The sequence below is a fragment of the Dendropsophus ebraccatus genome, chromosome 15 (assembly GCF_027789765.1).
Source record: "Dendropsophus ebraccatus isolate aDenEbr1 chromosome 15, aDenEbr1.pat, whole genome shotgun sequence".
Taxonomy (NCBI): domain Eukaryota; kingdom Metazoa; phylum Chordata; class Amphibia; order Anura; family Hylidae; genus Dendropsophus; species Dendropsophus ebraccatus.
Window position 1 is genome coordinate 71,647,884 of NC_091468.1, and position 17,748 is coordinate 71,665,631.

The window sequence follows — 17,748 nt, forward strand, 5'->3', positions numbered from 1 at the left end:
TCACAGTACAGGGATAATACACACAGTGATGTCACAGTACAGGGGGGATAATACACACAGTGATGTCACAGTACAGGGGGGATAATACACACAGTGATGTCACAGTACAGCGATAATACACACAGTGATGTCACAGTACAGGGATAATACTCACAGTGATGTCACAGTACAGGGATAATACACAGTGATGTCACAGTACAGGGGGGATAATACACAGTGATGTCACAGTACAGGGGGGATAATACACAGTGATGTCACAGTACAGGGGGATAATACACAGTGATGTCACAGTACAGGGGGGATAATACACAGTGATGTCACAGTACAGGGATAATACACACAGTGATGTCACAGTACAGTGGGGATAATACACACAGTGATGTCACAGTACAGCGATAATACACACAGTGATGTCACAGTACAGGGGGGATAATACACACAGTGATGTCACAGTACAGCGATAATACACACAGTGATGTCACAGTACATGGATAATACACACAGTGATGTCACAGTACAGGGATAATACACACAGTGATGTCACAGTACAGGGATAATACTCACAGTGATGTCACAGTACTGGGATAATACACACAGTGATGTCACAGTACAGGGATGATACACACAGTGATGTCACAGTACAGGGATAATACACACAGTGATGTCACAGTACATGGATAATACACAGTGATGTCACAGTACAGGGATAATACACAGTGATGTCACAGTACAGGGATAATACACACAGTGATGTCACAGTACAGGGATACTACACAGTGATGTCACAGTACAGAGATAATACACACAGTGATGTCACAGTACAGGGATAATACACACAGTGATGTCACAGTACAGGGATAATACACACAGTGATGTCACAGTACAGGGATAATACACAGTGATGTCACAGTACAGGGATAATACACAGTGATGTCACAGTACAGATACACCACACTCATACACACGTATATTTGGGGGGGTGGTCTGTATCAGAGGGGCGGGGTTAGGCTCTAATACTGATACATTTGTAGCCCTTCTATCCTCTATCACTCCGTGCTGTAGAGCTGTGCTGTTCCCTGTGAGCGCTGAGGCTGTCGGGGCGGGTGTCACACAGAGCCCTCCCTCCTGCTCCTCCTCCTCCCCCTGCAGCAGCACTGCTCCCCCACCCAGCCGGCCATAGGCGAGAGAGCACACCGCCGCCGCCCTCCCCCATCACACACAGCGCCGGCGGGAGGCACGGAGACACACCGAGCACGGGGGAATGACACCGGGAACCGCACCGGCACCGAGGATCTGACACAAAGCCGCACCGTGTGCAGGAGGAGCTGGTGAGTGTCCGCGCTCTGTGCCGCCTATTGTGTACGGGAATCCTGAGGCTAATAGACATAGAGGGGTCCCGGGGGCCCCTGACCAGAGAGTGAGAGAGCCTGCCCTGCTGAGGGGTCCCTGACCAGAGAGAGAGAGCCTGCCCTGCTGAGGGGTCCCTGACCAGAGAGAGAGAGCCTGCCCTGCTGAGGGGGTCCCTGACCAGAGAGAGAGAGCGTGCCCTGCTGAGGGGTCCCTGACCAGAGAGAGAGAGAGAGCCTGCCCTGCTGAGGGGGTCCCTGACCAGAGAGAGAGAGCCTGCCCTGCTGAGGGGTCCCTGACCAGAGAGAGAGAGCCTGCCCTGCTGAGGGGTCCCTGACCAGAGAGAGAGAGAGCCTGCCCTGCTGAGGGGTCCCTGACCAGAGAGAGAGAGCCTGCTGAGGGGTCCCTGACCAGAGAGAGAGCCTGCCCTGCTGAGGGGGTCCCTGACCAGAGAGAGAGAGCCTGCCCTGCTGAGGGGTCCCTGACCAGAGAGAGAGAGCCTGCCCTGCTGAGGGGTCCCTGACCGGAGAGAGAGAGCCTGCCCTGCTGAGGGGTCCCTGACCAGAGAGAGAGAGCCTGCCCTGCTGAGGGGTCCCTGACCAGAGAGAGAGAGCCTGCCCTGCTGAGGGGTCCCTGACCAGAGAGAGAGAGCCTGCCCTGCTGAGGGGTCCCTGACCAGAGAGAGAGAGCCTTCCCTGCTGAGGGGTCCCTGACCAGAGAGAGAGAGCCTGCCCTGCTGAGGGGTCCCTGACCAGAGAGAGAGAGCCTGCCCTGCTGAGGGGTCCCTGACCGGAGAGAGAGAGCCTGCCCTGCTGAGAGGGTCCCTGACCAGAGAGAGAGAGCCTGCCCTGCTGAGAGGGTCCCTGACCGGAGAGAGAGAGCCTGCCCTGCTGAGGGGGTCCCTGACCAGAGAGAGAGAGCCTGCCCTGCTGAGGGGTCCCTGACCAGAGAGAGAGAGAGAGCCTGCCCTGCTGAGGGGGTCCCTGACCAGAGAGAGAGAGCCTGCCCTGCTGAGGGGTCCCTGACCGGAGAGAGAGAGCCTGCCCTGCTGAGGGGTCCCTGACCAGAGAGAGAGAGCCTGCCCTGCTGAGGGGTCCCTGACCAGAGAGAGAGAGCCTGCCCTGCTGAGGGGGTCCCTGACCGGAGAGAGAGAGCCTGCCCTGCTGAGGGGGTCCCTGACCAGAGAGAGAGAGAGAGCCTGCCCTGCTGAGGGGGTCCCTGACCAGAGAGAGAGAGAGAGAGCCTGCCCTGCTGAGGGGTCCCTGACCAGAGAGAGAGAGAGAGAGAGCCTGCCCTGCTGAGGGGGTCCCTGACCAGAGAGAGAGCGCGTGCCCTGCTGAGGGGTCCCTGACCAGAGAGAGAGAGCGTGCCCTGCTGAGGGGTCCCTGACCAGAGAGAGAGAGCCTGCCCTGCTGAGGGGTCCCTGACCAGAGAGAGAGAGCCTGCCCTGCTGAGGGGTCCCTGACCAGAGAGAGAGAGCCTGCCCTGCTGAGGGGTCCCTGACCAGAGAGAGAGAGCCTGCCCTGCTGAGGGGTCCCTGACCAGAGAGAGAGAGCCTGCCCTGCTGAGGGGTCCCTGACCAGAGAGAGAGAGCCTGCCCTGCTGAGGGGTCCCTGACCAGAGAGAGAGAGCCTGCCCTGCTGAGGGGTCCCTGACCAGAGAGAGAGAGCCTGCCCTGCTGAGGGGTCCCTGACCAGAGAGAGAGCGCCTGCCCTGCTGAGGGGGTCCCTGACCAGAGAGAGAGCGCCTGCCCTGCTGAGGGGGTCCCTGACCAGAGAGAGAGCGCCTGCCCTGCTGAGGGGGGTCCCTGACCAGAGAGAGAGCGCCTGCCCTGCTGAGGGGGTCCCTGACCAGAGAGAGAGCGCCTGCCCTGCTGAGGGGGTCCCTGACCAGAGAGAGAGCGCCTGCCCTGCTGAGGGGTCCCTGACCAGAGAGAGAGAGCCTGCCCTGCTGAGGGGTCCCTGACCAGAGAGAGAGAGCCTGCCCTGCTGAGGGGTCCCTGACCAGAGAGAGAGAGCCTGCCCTGCTGAGGGGTCCCTGACCAGAGAGAGAGAGCCTGCCCTGCTGAGGGGTCCCTGACCAGAGAGAGAGAGCCTGCCCTGCTGAGGGGTCCCTGACCAGAGAGAGAGAGCCTGCCCTGCTGAGGGGTCCCTGACCAGAGAGAGAGAGCCTGCCCTGCTGAGGGGTCCCTGACCAGAGAGAGAGAGCCTGCCCTGCTGAGGGGTCCCTGACCAGAGAGAGAGAGCCTGCCCTGCTGAGGGGTCCCTGACCAGAGAGAGAGCGCCTGCCCTGCTGAGGGGGTCCCTGACCAGAGAGAGAGCGCCTGCCCTGCTGAGGGGGTCCCTGACCAGAGAGAGAGCGCCTGCCCTGCTGAGGGGGTCCCTGACCAGAGAGAGAGCGCCTGCCCTGCTGAGGGGGTCCCTGACCAGAGAGAGAGCGCCTGCCCTGCTGAGGGGGTCCCTGACCAGAGAGAGAGCGCCTGCCCTGCTGAGGGGTCCCTGACCAGAGAGAGAGAGCCTGCCCTGCTGAGGGGTCCCTGACCAGAGAGAGAGAGCCTGCCCTGCTGAGGGGTCCCTGACCAGAGAGAGAGGGGGGGGGGGCATGCCCTGCGGAGGGGTCCCAGGGGCCACTGACCAGAGAGAGAGTGCCTGTCCTGCTGTGGGGTCCCGGAGGGCACTCTACCCTCTGCCCATAGACAGTCTTTCTTATTTGAAGGACAAGACAGATAGCGACTCACTTTGGCGCCGTCCATAGAGTCATTGATATTTCGTAGGGCGGTGACCTGTTCAGTACCAGTTGGAGCCTTTGGGTCGTATCCAGGAGCCCGGGGCGGAATATGAATGGAGCTTTATATATTATAGGGGAGAAGGTTATAACTGTCTTATTCTAGTGATGACACTTTGGGTCAGACCTTGCCGCGGGTGCATGACATCACTATACAATATATGACCCATTGCTGCGGGTACATGACCTCACTATATATGACCCATTGCTGCGGGTACATGACCTCACTATATGTGACCCATTGCTGCGGGTACATGACATCACTATATATGACCCATTGCTGCGGGTACATGACATCATTATATGTGACCCATTGCTGCGGGTACATGACATCACTATATGTGACCCATTGCTGCGGGTACATGACATCACTATATGTGACCCATTGCTGCGGGTACATGACATCACTATATGTGACCCATTGCCGTGGGTACATGACATCACTATATACCACCCATTGCCGCGGCATCACGACAGGCAGCACTACTACTTTGGCCTCCAGCATTATATCTGGGTACAGTTGTTATATGGGGGCAGCGTTATATCTGGGGCAGTTGGTATATCTGGGGGCAGTTGGTATATGGGGGCAGCGGTATATCTGGGTACAGTTGGTATATCTGGGGGCAGTTAGTGTATATGGGGGCAGCATTATATCTGGGGGCAGTTGGTGTATATGGGGGCAGCATTATATCTGGGTGCAGTTGGTATATCTGGGGGTAGCGTTATATCTGGGTACAGTTGTTATATGGGGGCAGCGTTATATCTGGGGGCAGCGGGTATATCTGGGGGCAGTTGGTATATCTGGGGGCAGTTGGTATATCTGGGGGCAGTTGGTATATCTGGGGGCAGTTGGTATATCTGGGGGCAGTTGGTATATCTGGGGGCAGTTGGTATATCTGGGGGCAGTTGGTATATCTGGGGGCAGTTGGTGTATATGGGGGCAGCATTATATCTGGGGGCAGTTGGTGTATATGGGGGCAGCATTATATCTGGGTGCAGTTGGTATATCTGGGGGCAGTTGGTATATGGGGGCAGCGTTATATCTGGGTGCAGTTGGTATATCTGGGGGCAGCGTTATATCTGGGTGCAGTTGGTATATCTGGGGGCAGTTGGTATATCTGGGGGTAGCGTTATATCTGGGTGCAGTTGGTATATCTGGGGGCAGTTGGTATATCTTGGGGTAGCGTTATATCTGGGGGCAGTTGGTATATGGGGGCAGCGTTATATCTGGGGGCAGTTGGTATATCTGGGGGCAGTTGGTATATCTGGGGGTAGCGTTATATCTGGGGGCAGTTGGTATATCTGGGGGTAGCGTTATATCTGGGGGCAGTTGGTATATCTGGGTACAGTTGGTGTATATGGGGGCAGTGTTATATATGGGGGCAGTTGGTATATCTGGGGGCAGTTGGTATATCTGGGGGCAGTTGGTGTATATGGGGGCAGCTTTAGTGTCAGATGTCTCTTGTATCACATTCAGCTGTGTGTGCCAGCTGCAAGTGGCCGTCCAGGATGTGACCTGCCGCCTGCGGGCAGCCTCCCTGTGGGCAGCACACTCCTGCCTGTTATACGTTTGCCAGGAATCAGTGATATTCCCCCGACGTCCCCTCCCCCCCCCCCCCCCCCCCCCCCCCCGGAGGTTACTGCTCTTATAATAACCTTATGTGACTCCTGATAATGAGCAATGTTCTTAAAGGAGCCCTGCGGAGGGCGGCTGGGAGGTGTTTGCTGTACGGCATCTCCGGAGAGACGGTGCACTCATTACTAATGGGGCGATCTGCCGCTCTGCCTGATAGGGACTGCAGCATAGCCATGTGACTGGAGAAGATATATATATGTATGTATGTACAGGGGGGGGGGGCGATAGCACTATACACCAGCCTGATGGGAGGGATGTGGGGGGACAGTATACTCTGGCCTGATGGAAGGGACGTGGGGGGGGGAGTACGTATACTCCGGCCTGATAGAAGGGACGCGGCTATTTTCTATCCTCTAATTGTTAAAGAGTGCGTTCACGCATACAGGATCTGTTACAGGAGTAGAAGACCTTCTTTCTTTCAAATCAATTGATTTCAAAAAGTTCTACAGATTTGTAGTTTACTTCTATTTAAAAATCTCCAGTCTTCCAGTACTTATCAGCTCCTGTATGTCCTGCAGGAAGTGGCGTATTCTCCCCAGTCTGACACAGTGCTCTCTGCTGCCACCTCTGTCCATGTCAGGAACTGTCCAGAACAGCAGCAAATCCCTATAGAAAACCTCTCCTGCTCTGGACAGTTCCTGACATGGACAGAGGTGGCAGCAGAGAGCACTGTGTAAGACTGGAGGGAATACACCACTTCCTGCAGGACATACAGCAGCTGATAAGTACCGGAAGACTGGAGATTATTTTTTTTTAATAGAAGTAAATTATGAATTTCTGGCACCAATTTTGAAAGATTATTTTTTTTTTTTGTGAACTACCCCTTTAATAGGAAAACATGAAATGTAATAAGATGACTGATCATTCTGTGCAGGAGCAGAACAGGAAATGCAGGGAAAGGTTTCACCTGTGACGGGTGCGGCAGTCGCCTTATATCCTGGTCCTTAAAGTGATATTCACATTGCATAAATCATCTGGTACAGAGTAGTCCTCCTGATCCCCGGCAGTAACCTTGTACTAGGTGATATAAGCCGCACATAATCCTGGACCGTTCCTCTAAGGGGGGAGGGGTCACTCTGCTGCCAATGTCTCTTACTGGAGGATCTGGGGTCTGGCAGCCCCTTGTCTCCCCTCCCTGCTATAATAACAGGCATATTAGGCCGGTGTCTGTGGGGAGAGGAGGCGGCATCTGGTTCTTCTCTCTTATCTGTATACGTGTGATCACAGCTGTTCTCAGCTCAGCAGGACACAGAGACCTCGGGATGGCAGCCATGTGTGAGGAGACATGAGGGGGTCACACCGCTAAAGAGGAGAGACAACAGTCTCTTCTTACTCCACCATAGACATGACGGGGGTCATCTGCTGCCAGACACATAGGGGGGGCAGTAATGAGATATATACTGTGTGTGTATGTATATATGTGTGTGTGTGTAATATATATATACATATATACACGCACACACAGTAGGAATCCCAGCTGGTCTGACATCCTCTGGAAGCAGCTGATGAGGTCGGGGGAAGTTACAGTCAGTCACACACAATATATTACACGGTGACCCAGCGCTTAGGAATCCCCTTCTAGGATTTTCATATGACCTCAAAGGCCATTTCTGTGTAAACATACCCTTCTACTGGGTTAAAGGGGGACTCCAGCAGGGGAGGGGGGGGGGGGACTTTTAAATCAACTGGTGGCAGAAAGTTATACAGATTTGTAATTTACTTCTATATAAAAATCTCCAGTCTTCCAGCACTTATCATCTGCTGCATGTCCTGCAGAAGTGGTTTATTCTCTCCAGTCTTCCAGTACTTATCAGCTGATGTATGTCCTGCAGGAAGTTGTGTATTCTCTCCAGTCTGACACAGTGCTCTCTGCTGCCACCTCTGTCCATGTCAGGAACTGTCCAGAGCAGCAGCAGCAAATCCCCATAGAAAACCTCTCCTGCTCTGGACAGTTCCTGACATGGACAGAGGTGGCAGCAGAGAGCACTGTGTCAGACTGGAGAGAATACACCACTTCCTGCAGGACATACAGCAGCTGATAAGTACCCCTTTAAGTAAGCCTCTTTTACTGGAAGAGATAAGATTGTGTTGTCTCTGAGTGCTGTATGTGTTACCAGAGTCTATAATTTAGCTGTACCTTTCCAGTATGTGATGGGCTTTTGTATATCAGGGTTGTGCAGTATACCCGCTGGTCCTGTCAGGCGCATATACCATAGCGGAGCCGTCCTGGAAACCCCAAGTAGTCTGACTGTATTACTAAAGAAGTAGTTCCTGAGCCCCGGAGGTTTTCATAGACACTTTAGTTGCTGGGTAACTCCGGTGGCCATGATGTAACATGCGGCTGTGATGATGAGGATGACGACGTAGCATGCGGCTGTGATGAAATGGGTGATGACTACAACGATGATGATGTAGCGCGCAGCTGTGATGTTGATGATGATGTAGCCTGTGGCTGTGATGATGATGTAACATGCGGCTGTGATGATGATGTAACATGCGGCTGTGATGAAATGGGTGAGGGTGATGATGTAGCGTGAGGCTATGATGATGATGTAACATGCGGCTGTGATGAAATGGGTGATGACGATGATGATGTAGCGCGCAGCTGTGATGTTGATGATGATGTAGCGTGTGGCTATGATGATGATGTAACATGCGGCTGTGATGAAATGGGTGATGACGATGATGATGTAGCGCGCAGCTGTGATGATGATGTAGCGTGAGGCTATGATGATGATGATGATGTAACGCTTGTTATATTTATACAATGTCCGTCATTCTTTACTAGGAACGCTTGGCTTGGTCGGCGCTGTCACCCCGGTCCAGTGATGAGTGGGTCGCACGCCGCTGTTACCCCACTGACCCCTTGTATGGAGGGATTGCCTCCACTGCCAAAAAGCCTCAGCGGCCTGCTGAACTCCAGCGGAGGATCGGGCTGGCGGGACCTGGAGAGAGTCTACGCCCAGAAGTCTCGTATTCAGGATGACCTGAGCCGCGGAGGGACAAGTGGCAGCGCACAAGCTCATCCCAAGCCGCCAAATCTGGACGCAGCGTTGGCGTTACTTAGGAAGGAGATGGTAGGTGAACTGTGTCCTCTGATAACCAGAAATAACCAGCAGGTTACGTGTCATGGAGTATGCCGACATAATGGCGGGAAATCCATTCAGCCACTGGACGTTCTGATATGCATGCACACGGCCGAGCAGGGTCTGTACTGTGCACGAGCCCAACGGACTCTGAATGGGGGCTGCACATAGTACCAGCCCGGCGGGGTCTTATCCACGGATAGACGAACTTTCAGCGGCCAAATGGATTTTGCGCTGATCGGGTCAGAGAACGTCATGACAGGTAGACTGTAAGGCTATGCTCCCACACAGCAACCAAAACCAGGAGTGGGTTCATAACGCATTAAGGCTATGTTCTCTGTTCACTGTTGAAATGTAATCAATGGCCGTCATTTAATGACATTACGGCCATAATTTTAAAACAATGCCCGTTATGTGCCAATAAATGGCGGATAGCCAGTAAATTTCAACAGCAATGTTATCTGAACCCTCAGCGTTTGTTTTCCCGGTGACTGCAGGAGTTGGAGGCAGAACTAGGGGGGGTCCTGGAATACGTAGATGCAGCCTGTGACCCGGGCTCATGTCCCTGCTGTGCCGCATCTGCACCTATAGTCCTGGCTGATGGGGACAGTAATAAGTCGCTGCCCAGGGTTTTTGCTGAATTTTCTGCAATTCTCCGGTTCCTCTGCACTGGGCTTTTAGAGAATCAGGCCATGCTGCCCGAACAACCCCATAGTGTGGAATAGATTCTGCTGTGTGTGATTGTACTATAAGGGTATATGCACAAGGAGGAATTCTGGTGGAAAACGCCGTGCAGAATCCGCCGCTCGTCCCCGCACGCTCCCGCTTCCCTCTCCGCCGGCTCCATAGACTCCATTCCAGCCAGAATCGGGTTATTTGGGGATTTGGTACAAATTGCAGCTAAATACGGTGTGTGATGCCGGTGTATGAACTCTCCCTAAGACGGTCAGGATGCCGCTGCTTTACATTGTAGCCGTCCGCAGAGGCTCTTGTTGTATTTCATCTCATGTACTATAGAATAGTTACTTTGTGTTACATTCTATCATAGTAAATCTTCGTATACTTCTGTGTCTCATCCTCATTATAATAGTAACATAGTTCATAAGGTGAAAAGAGGACAAGAGCCCCTCGAGTTCAACCTACAGAAACCTACTGTGCTGCCCCAGAGGAAGGAGAAAACCCCTACGAGGCAGATGACAATTGTCCCATCACATGGAGAAAACTCCTTCCTGACCCCACTATGGTGATAGGGCGCTGATCCAGGGATTTATTCTGATCACATGGAATCTAGTGTCCATAACTTGTAATATATTTATATAGAAGCATTCAGGCCTCCCCTGTACTTATATAATGAATAGGCCATGACTGCATAGTCTCACTGCTCTTACAGTAAAGAATCCACGTCAGTGCTGGTGGTGAAACCTTCTTTCCTCTAGATGTAGAGGATTCCCCCTTGTCATGGTTACAGACCTAGGAGTAAAATGATCACTAGAAAGATATATCTGTACATTGGGATCAGATCAGAAGTTACTTAGAGGGATAAAGGCCTTTGCCCTAAATAGTAAGAGCCATAAGGCCTGCTCACTCCCATGTATTTATAGGGCCCGCTCCTGTGTATTTATGGGGCCCCGCTCCCCCTGAGTATTAGGGATCACAAGGACGTATGAATCATTCCATTACAGTAAAGGTAGATGTATTGTTCGCCGGCTGCCGTCCAGCCCGGGGCCAGAGACTTAGGTGCAGTAAGAAGATTGAGAAACAGGATCTGCTATTTTTATACATGGCCGCCTATTATAAAATTAAGAGCAGATGTGCCAGGTCTTAAACAGCTCAAGATAGTGCAGTGCCACCCATGTACGAGGGAGGACGAGGCATGGCTGCACATGGCGCACTAGTCTTATAAGTACCAATCTGCTTATATCCTGTATCACCCTGCACATGGCACATAGACACCCAGCAGGGCAGCCGCTGGGCACAAAGCTGTATTACACTGCACATGGCACATAGACATCAGCAGGGCAGCCGCGGGCACAACGCTGTATTACACTGCACATGGCACATAGACATCAGCAGGGCAGCCGCGGGCACAACGCTGTATTACACTGCACATGGCACATATACATCCAGCAGGGCAGCCGCTGGGCACAACGCTGTATCACCCTGCACATAGACATCCAGCAGGGCAGCCGCTGGGCACAACGCTGTATCACCCTGCACATGGCACATAGACATCAGCAGGGCAGCCGCCGGGCACAACGCTGTATCACCCTGCACATGGCACATAGACATCCAGCAGGGCAGCCGCCGGGCACAACGCTGTATCACCCTGCACATGGCACATAGACATCCAGCAGGGCAGGCACAACGCTGTATCACATGGTACATAGACATCCAGCAGGGCAGGCACAACGCTGTATTACACTGCACATAGACATCAGCAGGGCAGCCGCTGGGCACAACGCTGTATTACACTGCACATGGCACATAGACATCAGCAGGGCAGCCGCTGGGCACAACGCTGTATTACACTGCACATGGCACATATACATCCAGCAGGGCAGCCGCCGGGCACAACGCTGCATCGTGTCGGGGTCATAGGGCACTGAACTCATCCACTCACTGAACTCATCCACATTGGGGTCTCGTGTGTTTCGTTAAGAGCGGCTGCCTGTTCTCCCCAGAGTCCCTGCGCAGAGGCCGCTCTCAGTAAATCTATAGGATATCCGCAGAATACGCGGCCTAATTGTTTTACCATTCAGTGGGTGGAGAGGAGCATATGTCCTGCTATTGTCTCAGCACAATATACTGGGGGGGGGACAGACAATGTGGGGGACTATCCCTGTCCTGCATCTGCATTGCTGTATGTAAGGGGTTTGCTGGAAAAGGTTATCATTTAGTAGATACAGCTTTAGGGTGCCTTCACACCTACCGTATCGCAGCAGAAAATCCGCTGCGGATCCGCAGCAGATTTAACTTAATGAATGAACACAGGATTAAGTACGCACTGTCAAATCCGCTGCGGATCCGCAGCGGATTTTCTGCTGCGATACGGTAGGTGTGAAGGCACCCTTAACATGTTTCCTTTACATGATAAAATTATGTTAAAGGGGTACTCCAGCAAAAAAAATCTTTCAAATTAACTGGTGGCAGAAAGTTACACAGATTTGTAATTTACTTCTATATAAAAATCTCTAATCTCTCCAGTACTTATCAGCTGCTGTTTGTCCTGCAGGAAGTGGTGTATTCTCTCCAGTCTGACACAGTGCTCTCTGCTGCCACCTCTGTCCATGTCAGGAACTGTCCAGAGCAGCAGCAAATCCCCTTAGAAAACTTCTCCTGCTCTGGACAGTTCCTGACAGGGACAGAGGTGGCAGCAGAGAGCACTGTGTCAGACTGGAGAGAATACACCACTTCCTGCAGGACATACAGCAGCTGATAAGTACTGGAATTTTTTTATATAGACATAAATTACAAATCTTTGTTACTTTCTGGCGCAGTTGTTTTGAAAGAAAAAAATTAGCTGGAGAACCCCTTTAAGCTTTCCACCTCATATTGTATTTCTTCAGCTGCGTTCACATCACACATGTGGTATATGTTCCATGTATACATTAGGTGCATATAATGATACACTCCATGGGGCCCTGAGGCAGCGCTCCAGTATTGTCAACAGATATTAGTCTGGGCTCACACATTGGGTGAAAATGGCCGCTAATATGTTCCATTGAAGTGAATGAATGCAAACTGCACCTGACCTGGAGACAAGAGCGGTGCTGTCTGTGGGAGAAAGTGGCCATGTTTATCTAATGCTGGAGAACCCCTTTAAGTGCTTTGAAGGATTTTCCAGTTGGAGCTGCAGTGTAATAGAGACCTACTGTCTACACTTAGGGGCCTATTCCACAGAGCGATAATCGATTTATCACGGGCGACCGCCGACTTAGCTTAGCCAATCACTGGCCAGGAGCGCCGCGACCAGTGATTGGCTGAGCGATCTGTCAGTTCAGACAGGCCGGTCCGAAGCTGCTGCTGCGCAGGGGACCGGGAGAAGGAGAAGACCTGCAGCCTGGATAGGTAAAGTATGTTTTTTAAACAAGGTCTGCAGGGACATCGGTAACTATGTCCCTGCAGCCCTCGCTAAACTATTTTTGGGCCGTGGAATAGGCCCAGCAAACGAGCACAGTTTTGCATAAAACAGATAAGAAAAAAACGCAGTGTGAACCCAGTTGAAAATATCATCCAGTGTCCGCCAGCTTGTGTACTGCTCTCTATAGGAAGTGTTAGCGGCACTGAATGAAGTGACATGAGGTGAGGCCGGCTTCCCCCATCTGTACAGAATATATTATATATAGAGTGGTACATATCTCCAGCCCACCACAGACCACCAGGGACTTATCTTGCACTGTTCCCATTTCTTAGTATCGGACCCTTCTGTAGGTACTGTTACCTCTTAGAGGTGAGGTGCGTGTACACGTTACTGTATCCCTTCCATTTCATGGATTTATGTAGGTGTGCACAGAGCCGTATACAGAGAGCGATGGTCACATCTGTCTGTCCCTTTGGGTTGGATCTTTTGTGGTTTTTCTCTTTAGTATTTGATGTACAGGTCAGTGTGTGAGTGATGCCGCTGTCTGCGGACTACTTATGGTTGGATGCGGCGAGCGCTATGGAGATAATGGGCGAAACTGGGCGACAGCCAATAGAGCGATATAGATTTATTACAGTGAGAGCTTTGTATAGGATATCAGTAGCCGCCATATCCAGCTTTCCGGTAATGTATAGATAGCAGTGGGGGTTCTCTGCAGGGGGCTGGGGTTCTCCAGTGAGGAGCAGGGAGGCTGGGGTTCTCCAGTGAGGAGCAGGGGGCTGGGGTTCTCCAGTGAGGAGCAGGGGGGCTGGGGTTCTCCAGTGAGGAGCAGGGGGGCTGGGGTTCTCCAGTGAGGAGCAGGGGGGCTGGGGTTCTCCAGTGAGGAGCAGGGGGCTGGGGTTCTCCAGTGAGGAGCAGGGGGGCTGGGGTTCTCCAGTGAGGAGCAGGGGGGCTGGGGTTCTCCAGTGAGGAGCAGGGGGCTGGGGTTCTCCAGTGAGGAGCAGGGGGGCTGGGGTTCTCCAGTGAGGAGCAGGGGGGCTGGGGTTCTCCAGTGAGGAGCAGGGGGGCTGGGGTTCTCCAGTGAGGAGCAGGGGGGCTGGGGTTCTCCAGTGAGGAGCGGAGGGGTTGGGGTTCTTTGTGAGGAGCGGGGGGCTGGGGTTCTCCAGTGAGGAGCGGGGGGCTGGGGTTCTCCATGGTTGCTTGGAGATGAGGCCGGAGCGGTGGGAACCCGGCTGTACCCACACACTCTACCAGTACATAGACCGCTGCAGTAATGTGTAAGGTGAACGTTTCTTGGACATATCCACGTCTGTTTAGCGGCAGCATAAAGCGGAGGCGTGGTTTATCTGCTGCCATTAACGTTTTTGCTGGGAACTGCAGGACTATAATTCCTGATCCCTGACCCCCCTGCCCTGTCCTAGCACCGCTGAGCAGGGTTCTGTTTCCCTTGGGTACTGTATATTCTAATATACAGTGCACAGGGTGGGGGTCAGAAGTGGCTGCCCAACCCGATCGCTGTGTCCAGCAGCGTCCGCACGGAGAGCAGCCATTATACTGAGGCAGATGGAACGGTAACAGCAACCACTACTCCCTCTGCAGCAGCTGCCGGACACGGCGATCGGGTTGGGGTGCCTGTTGTGCCCCCACCCTGTGCACTGTTGAGCACCTACAAACCCAGCTCTACTATATAAAACGCAGTGAGTTTGTGTATGCGCCCAGCATGTGATACTTGCGTCCTGTTGCATCCCGCTGTGCTCTGTATGAACCGCTATGTTCTCTATCCCCAGGTCGGGCTCAGACAACTTGACATGTCTCTCCTGTGTCAGCTGTACTCGCTGTATGAATCCATCCAGGAATATAAAGGCGCTTGCCAGGCGGCCTCCAGTGCAGAATGTACCTACGCCATGGAGAATGGATTTTTTGATGAGGAGGAGGAGTATTACCAGGAAGCGGGAGCCCTCCATAAAGGTGGCAGGGAGGACTCCGAAGGGAACCTTACTCTATCAGTACCTGCTATATCTAATGAGGACTGGATACTGGAGAATATTTAACCTGCCACATGCCGGCTCCTTTTCTGCCATGTTTCCGAGGACTGTTCTCTGCTCACCGTGCCTGGTGATGGTTATGCTGGAAGCAATGTGGAACCTAGTCCATGTGCCTTTACCATCCAGAAGCACTTGTATGAGAGGACTTTTTATAATACCGTATCCAATGAGTAGTGCTGGAGACTGGTAGTGATAGGACTAACTATACAGGCTTCCATCATCTGCCTTAAATCGCCCATACAGCAATGGCTTCTATCATCGCTTCTTAGCAAATGGCAAGAAGAAGCTCCCGTTTCTTAGAACTGAATGCTGCAGAATCGCCCATAACCTTCCTCACATGGGTCCAGCTGATAAGATTAGGTCATAGGGTCCGCACCGTTTAGGAACACGCATCGAGTGTGTAAAGTCACTAGTGCACAAGAGCCTTGGTAGAGACAGGGTTCGGCCTTAATCCGTGTTGCTAAGAAAGCAGAATAAGGTATAAACTCCACAGACGAGTCCATTTGGTTGTGTGATCATAAGACGTCCATATACAATCCGAGGGAACATGAGGTCATCCTAATAGTTATCCCCCCTTTAGGCCACTTTGGGCGCATTCTGTTTTCTCTTTCAGGCTGTTTTTTTGCTGACAAGAACAGATGCAAAATACTGACCATAATCTATATAGAAGCGTCCCCAAAGGGACCAGTCATTGCTTTCCTGCCACCTGGACCACGAGTCTTCTCTCCACCACTTTGCCAGATCTTTCTCTGTTTGGATATAGGGAGAGATCTGTGAATTCAGGCCGGCGGGGTGGGGAGGAGCCGCTGGGGACCTCTCCGATGGCTCCGTCATTTAGGAAGCGAGAATGTGATGACAGATTCTTCTTTACAGGAATTTAGTCTAAAGCGTTCCTCACCTATCCACTGGATTAGTGACAAATGCAAGGTGGGGGTCTGATCACTGGGACCCCAACTAAGACCCAGACTCTCACTGCTCAGACATATGTCCCTTCCAAGCAGTCACCCTAGCCGCAGTCTTGTAGCTTGGGTTGGGGGTGAGTTGGGGTTAGCGGACTGTCGCCCATCTAGCATTTATCTCCTATCCAGTGGAAAGGTACAAAAAACAACAATTTACAGGGCTGCACATAAGATGCCATCAGCCGATGAGCGGACGTTTTTCCAGTTATCTGATGTGACAATTACCCGAATAATCGTCCTATGTACAAAAACCTTTAGATTAAAATATCCCTGTAAAGGTCCACGTTCAGGTGGCTGCATATGGATGTTTTACTGACCAAAAACTGTCTCGCTTATGTCTATTTATTGGCAACCAAAAATGTTACCATTTTATTTATAACTTTGTGCTCACGATCCCGTTCTGAGTGACTCGTGTTCCTGCATCTCTGACTGTTGGATGATTCCGGCCACACAACGTCTCTCATCGCTGTAATGCTTTAATTCACATTAGAGATGAGCGCAACTTCAGCCTCTTATACTGCATTTGATTACTGGTGGCTGAAGGGGTTGGATGCCCCCCTAAGAAGTTCAGGAAGACCTAGATACAGCTATAGGTCATAGACTGTATCCACCTGGACTCCCTAGGGCGGCATCCATCTTCTTCAATCACCAGTAATCAAGTGCCGAACGTTCAGACTCGAGCTCGCTCTGGTTGCGCTCATCTCTAATTCACATACAGGAAGAAATCGCTGGTGATTGCCAGAGGATATTCATGGTTGGACTCTGTACACGTATCTGTATCTAGAGTAAGAAGCCGTGTGAGGCAGAATCCAATGTTTTTCGCTGCACCCGTGACATTCTGCGGGCTCTTGTCCCAGATATGTCCCATTTTATTGCCTTTTGAACTATTAAGCGCACACACATATACAGGGTCTATTCACCTTCCATGAGACACATGAGAATAGTTTAGTTTTTGTGTATTTCTGTCCCGATTCTGCTTCCCATCGTGTGTTTTATGCATCAGATCAGAACATGAAGTCCCGGCCATAGAAACCAGTGCAGACCAGTATGAGACAAGTTACCTCCAGTCTTCGTGCTGCGTTTCATCCGGAAGTAATAGCTGGAATCTGATGAATTCATGTGGATTACGGCTCCGCTCTTTCTCCACTTTATTACATCCATTACGGCTCCACTTGTCTTCACGTAATTTTTCTTGTGCGTTTTCCAAACTATTGTGTATTCAAACAGTGTTCCATGTTGTTTTGTCTGACACTTTAACCCCTATGCTGCTGGCTGTACTCTAGTGATTGGTATTATTGTTCCTATGCACTTTCCTGTAACATGTGCCGGTTCCGTTCCGTTCACGTTCTGCACATATCGCCATGAACCACTCCGTGTCTGTTACATATGATTGCACAAGGAGCACACATTGAGCCCGACTCATAGACCTACTTATGGTTTTTAGGACCTCAACATTTCTTTGCAATCAGCTAAGCAAAAAAACCCTTTTTTGTTATATTTTGTTTATTTTGTGTATTTATTTAGAAATGTTAATCGTACATTTTCTCTAATAAAATTAAAGTCCTAGTTCGTGTTTGGTATAATTTGGCTTATTCTTTACTGGCCGTGCTACAACGGCTGAGGATGGATTCCCGATATAGTGTTTGTCTGAATTCTATGCATTCTACATCCCCTTTCACATGTTTTACAAACCTGCTCAGCATTGAACAACTATACTTACCTGGCTCCCGTGCAGTCGCCCAACATTCCATCCTCTGCAGGCGCATAAGTGACATTGTGCCGTGTGCCGCAGCGCTAGGCTCTTGTAGCC

The 17,748-nt window shown here is 51.8% G+C and overlaps 1 protein-coding gene across 1 annotated transcript; it reads left to right on the forward strand.

The window, feature by feature from the left end:
- The first annotated feature begins 1,068 nt into the window (after positions 1 to 1,068).
- Positions 1,069 to 17,511, forward strand: FAM89A (family with sequence similarity 89 member A). The gene is made up of 3 exons (XM_069954337.1): positions 1,069 to 1,328; positions 8,556 to 8,844; positions 14,722 to 17,511. The coding sequence occupies exons 2-3, from the start codon at positions 8,596 to 8,598 to the stop codon at positions 14,983 to 14,985; spliced, it is 513 nt and encodes a 170-aa protein (XP_069810438.1). The 5' UTR covers positions 1,069 to 1,328; positions 8,556 to 8,595; the 3' UTR covers positions 14,986 to 17,511.
- The last annotated feature ends 237 nt before the right edge of the window (positions 17,512 to 17,748 follow it).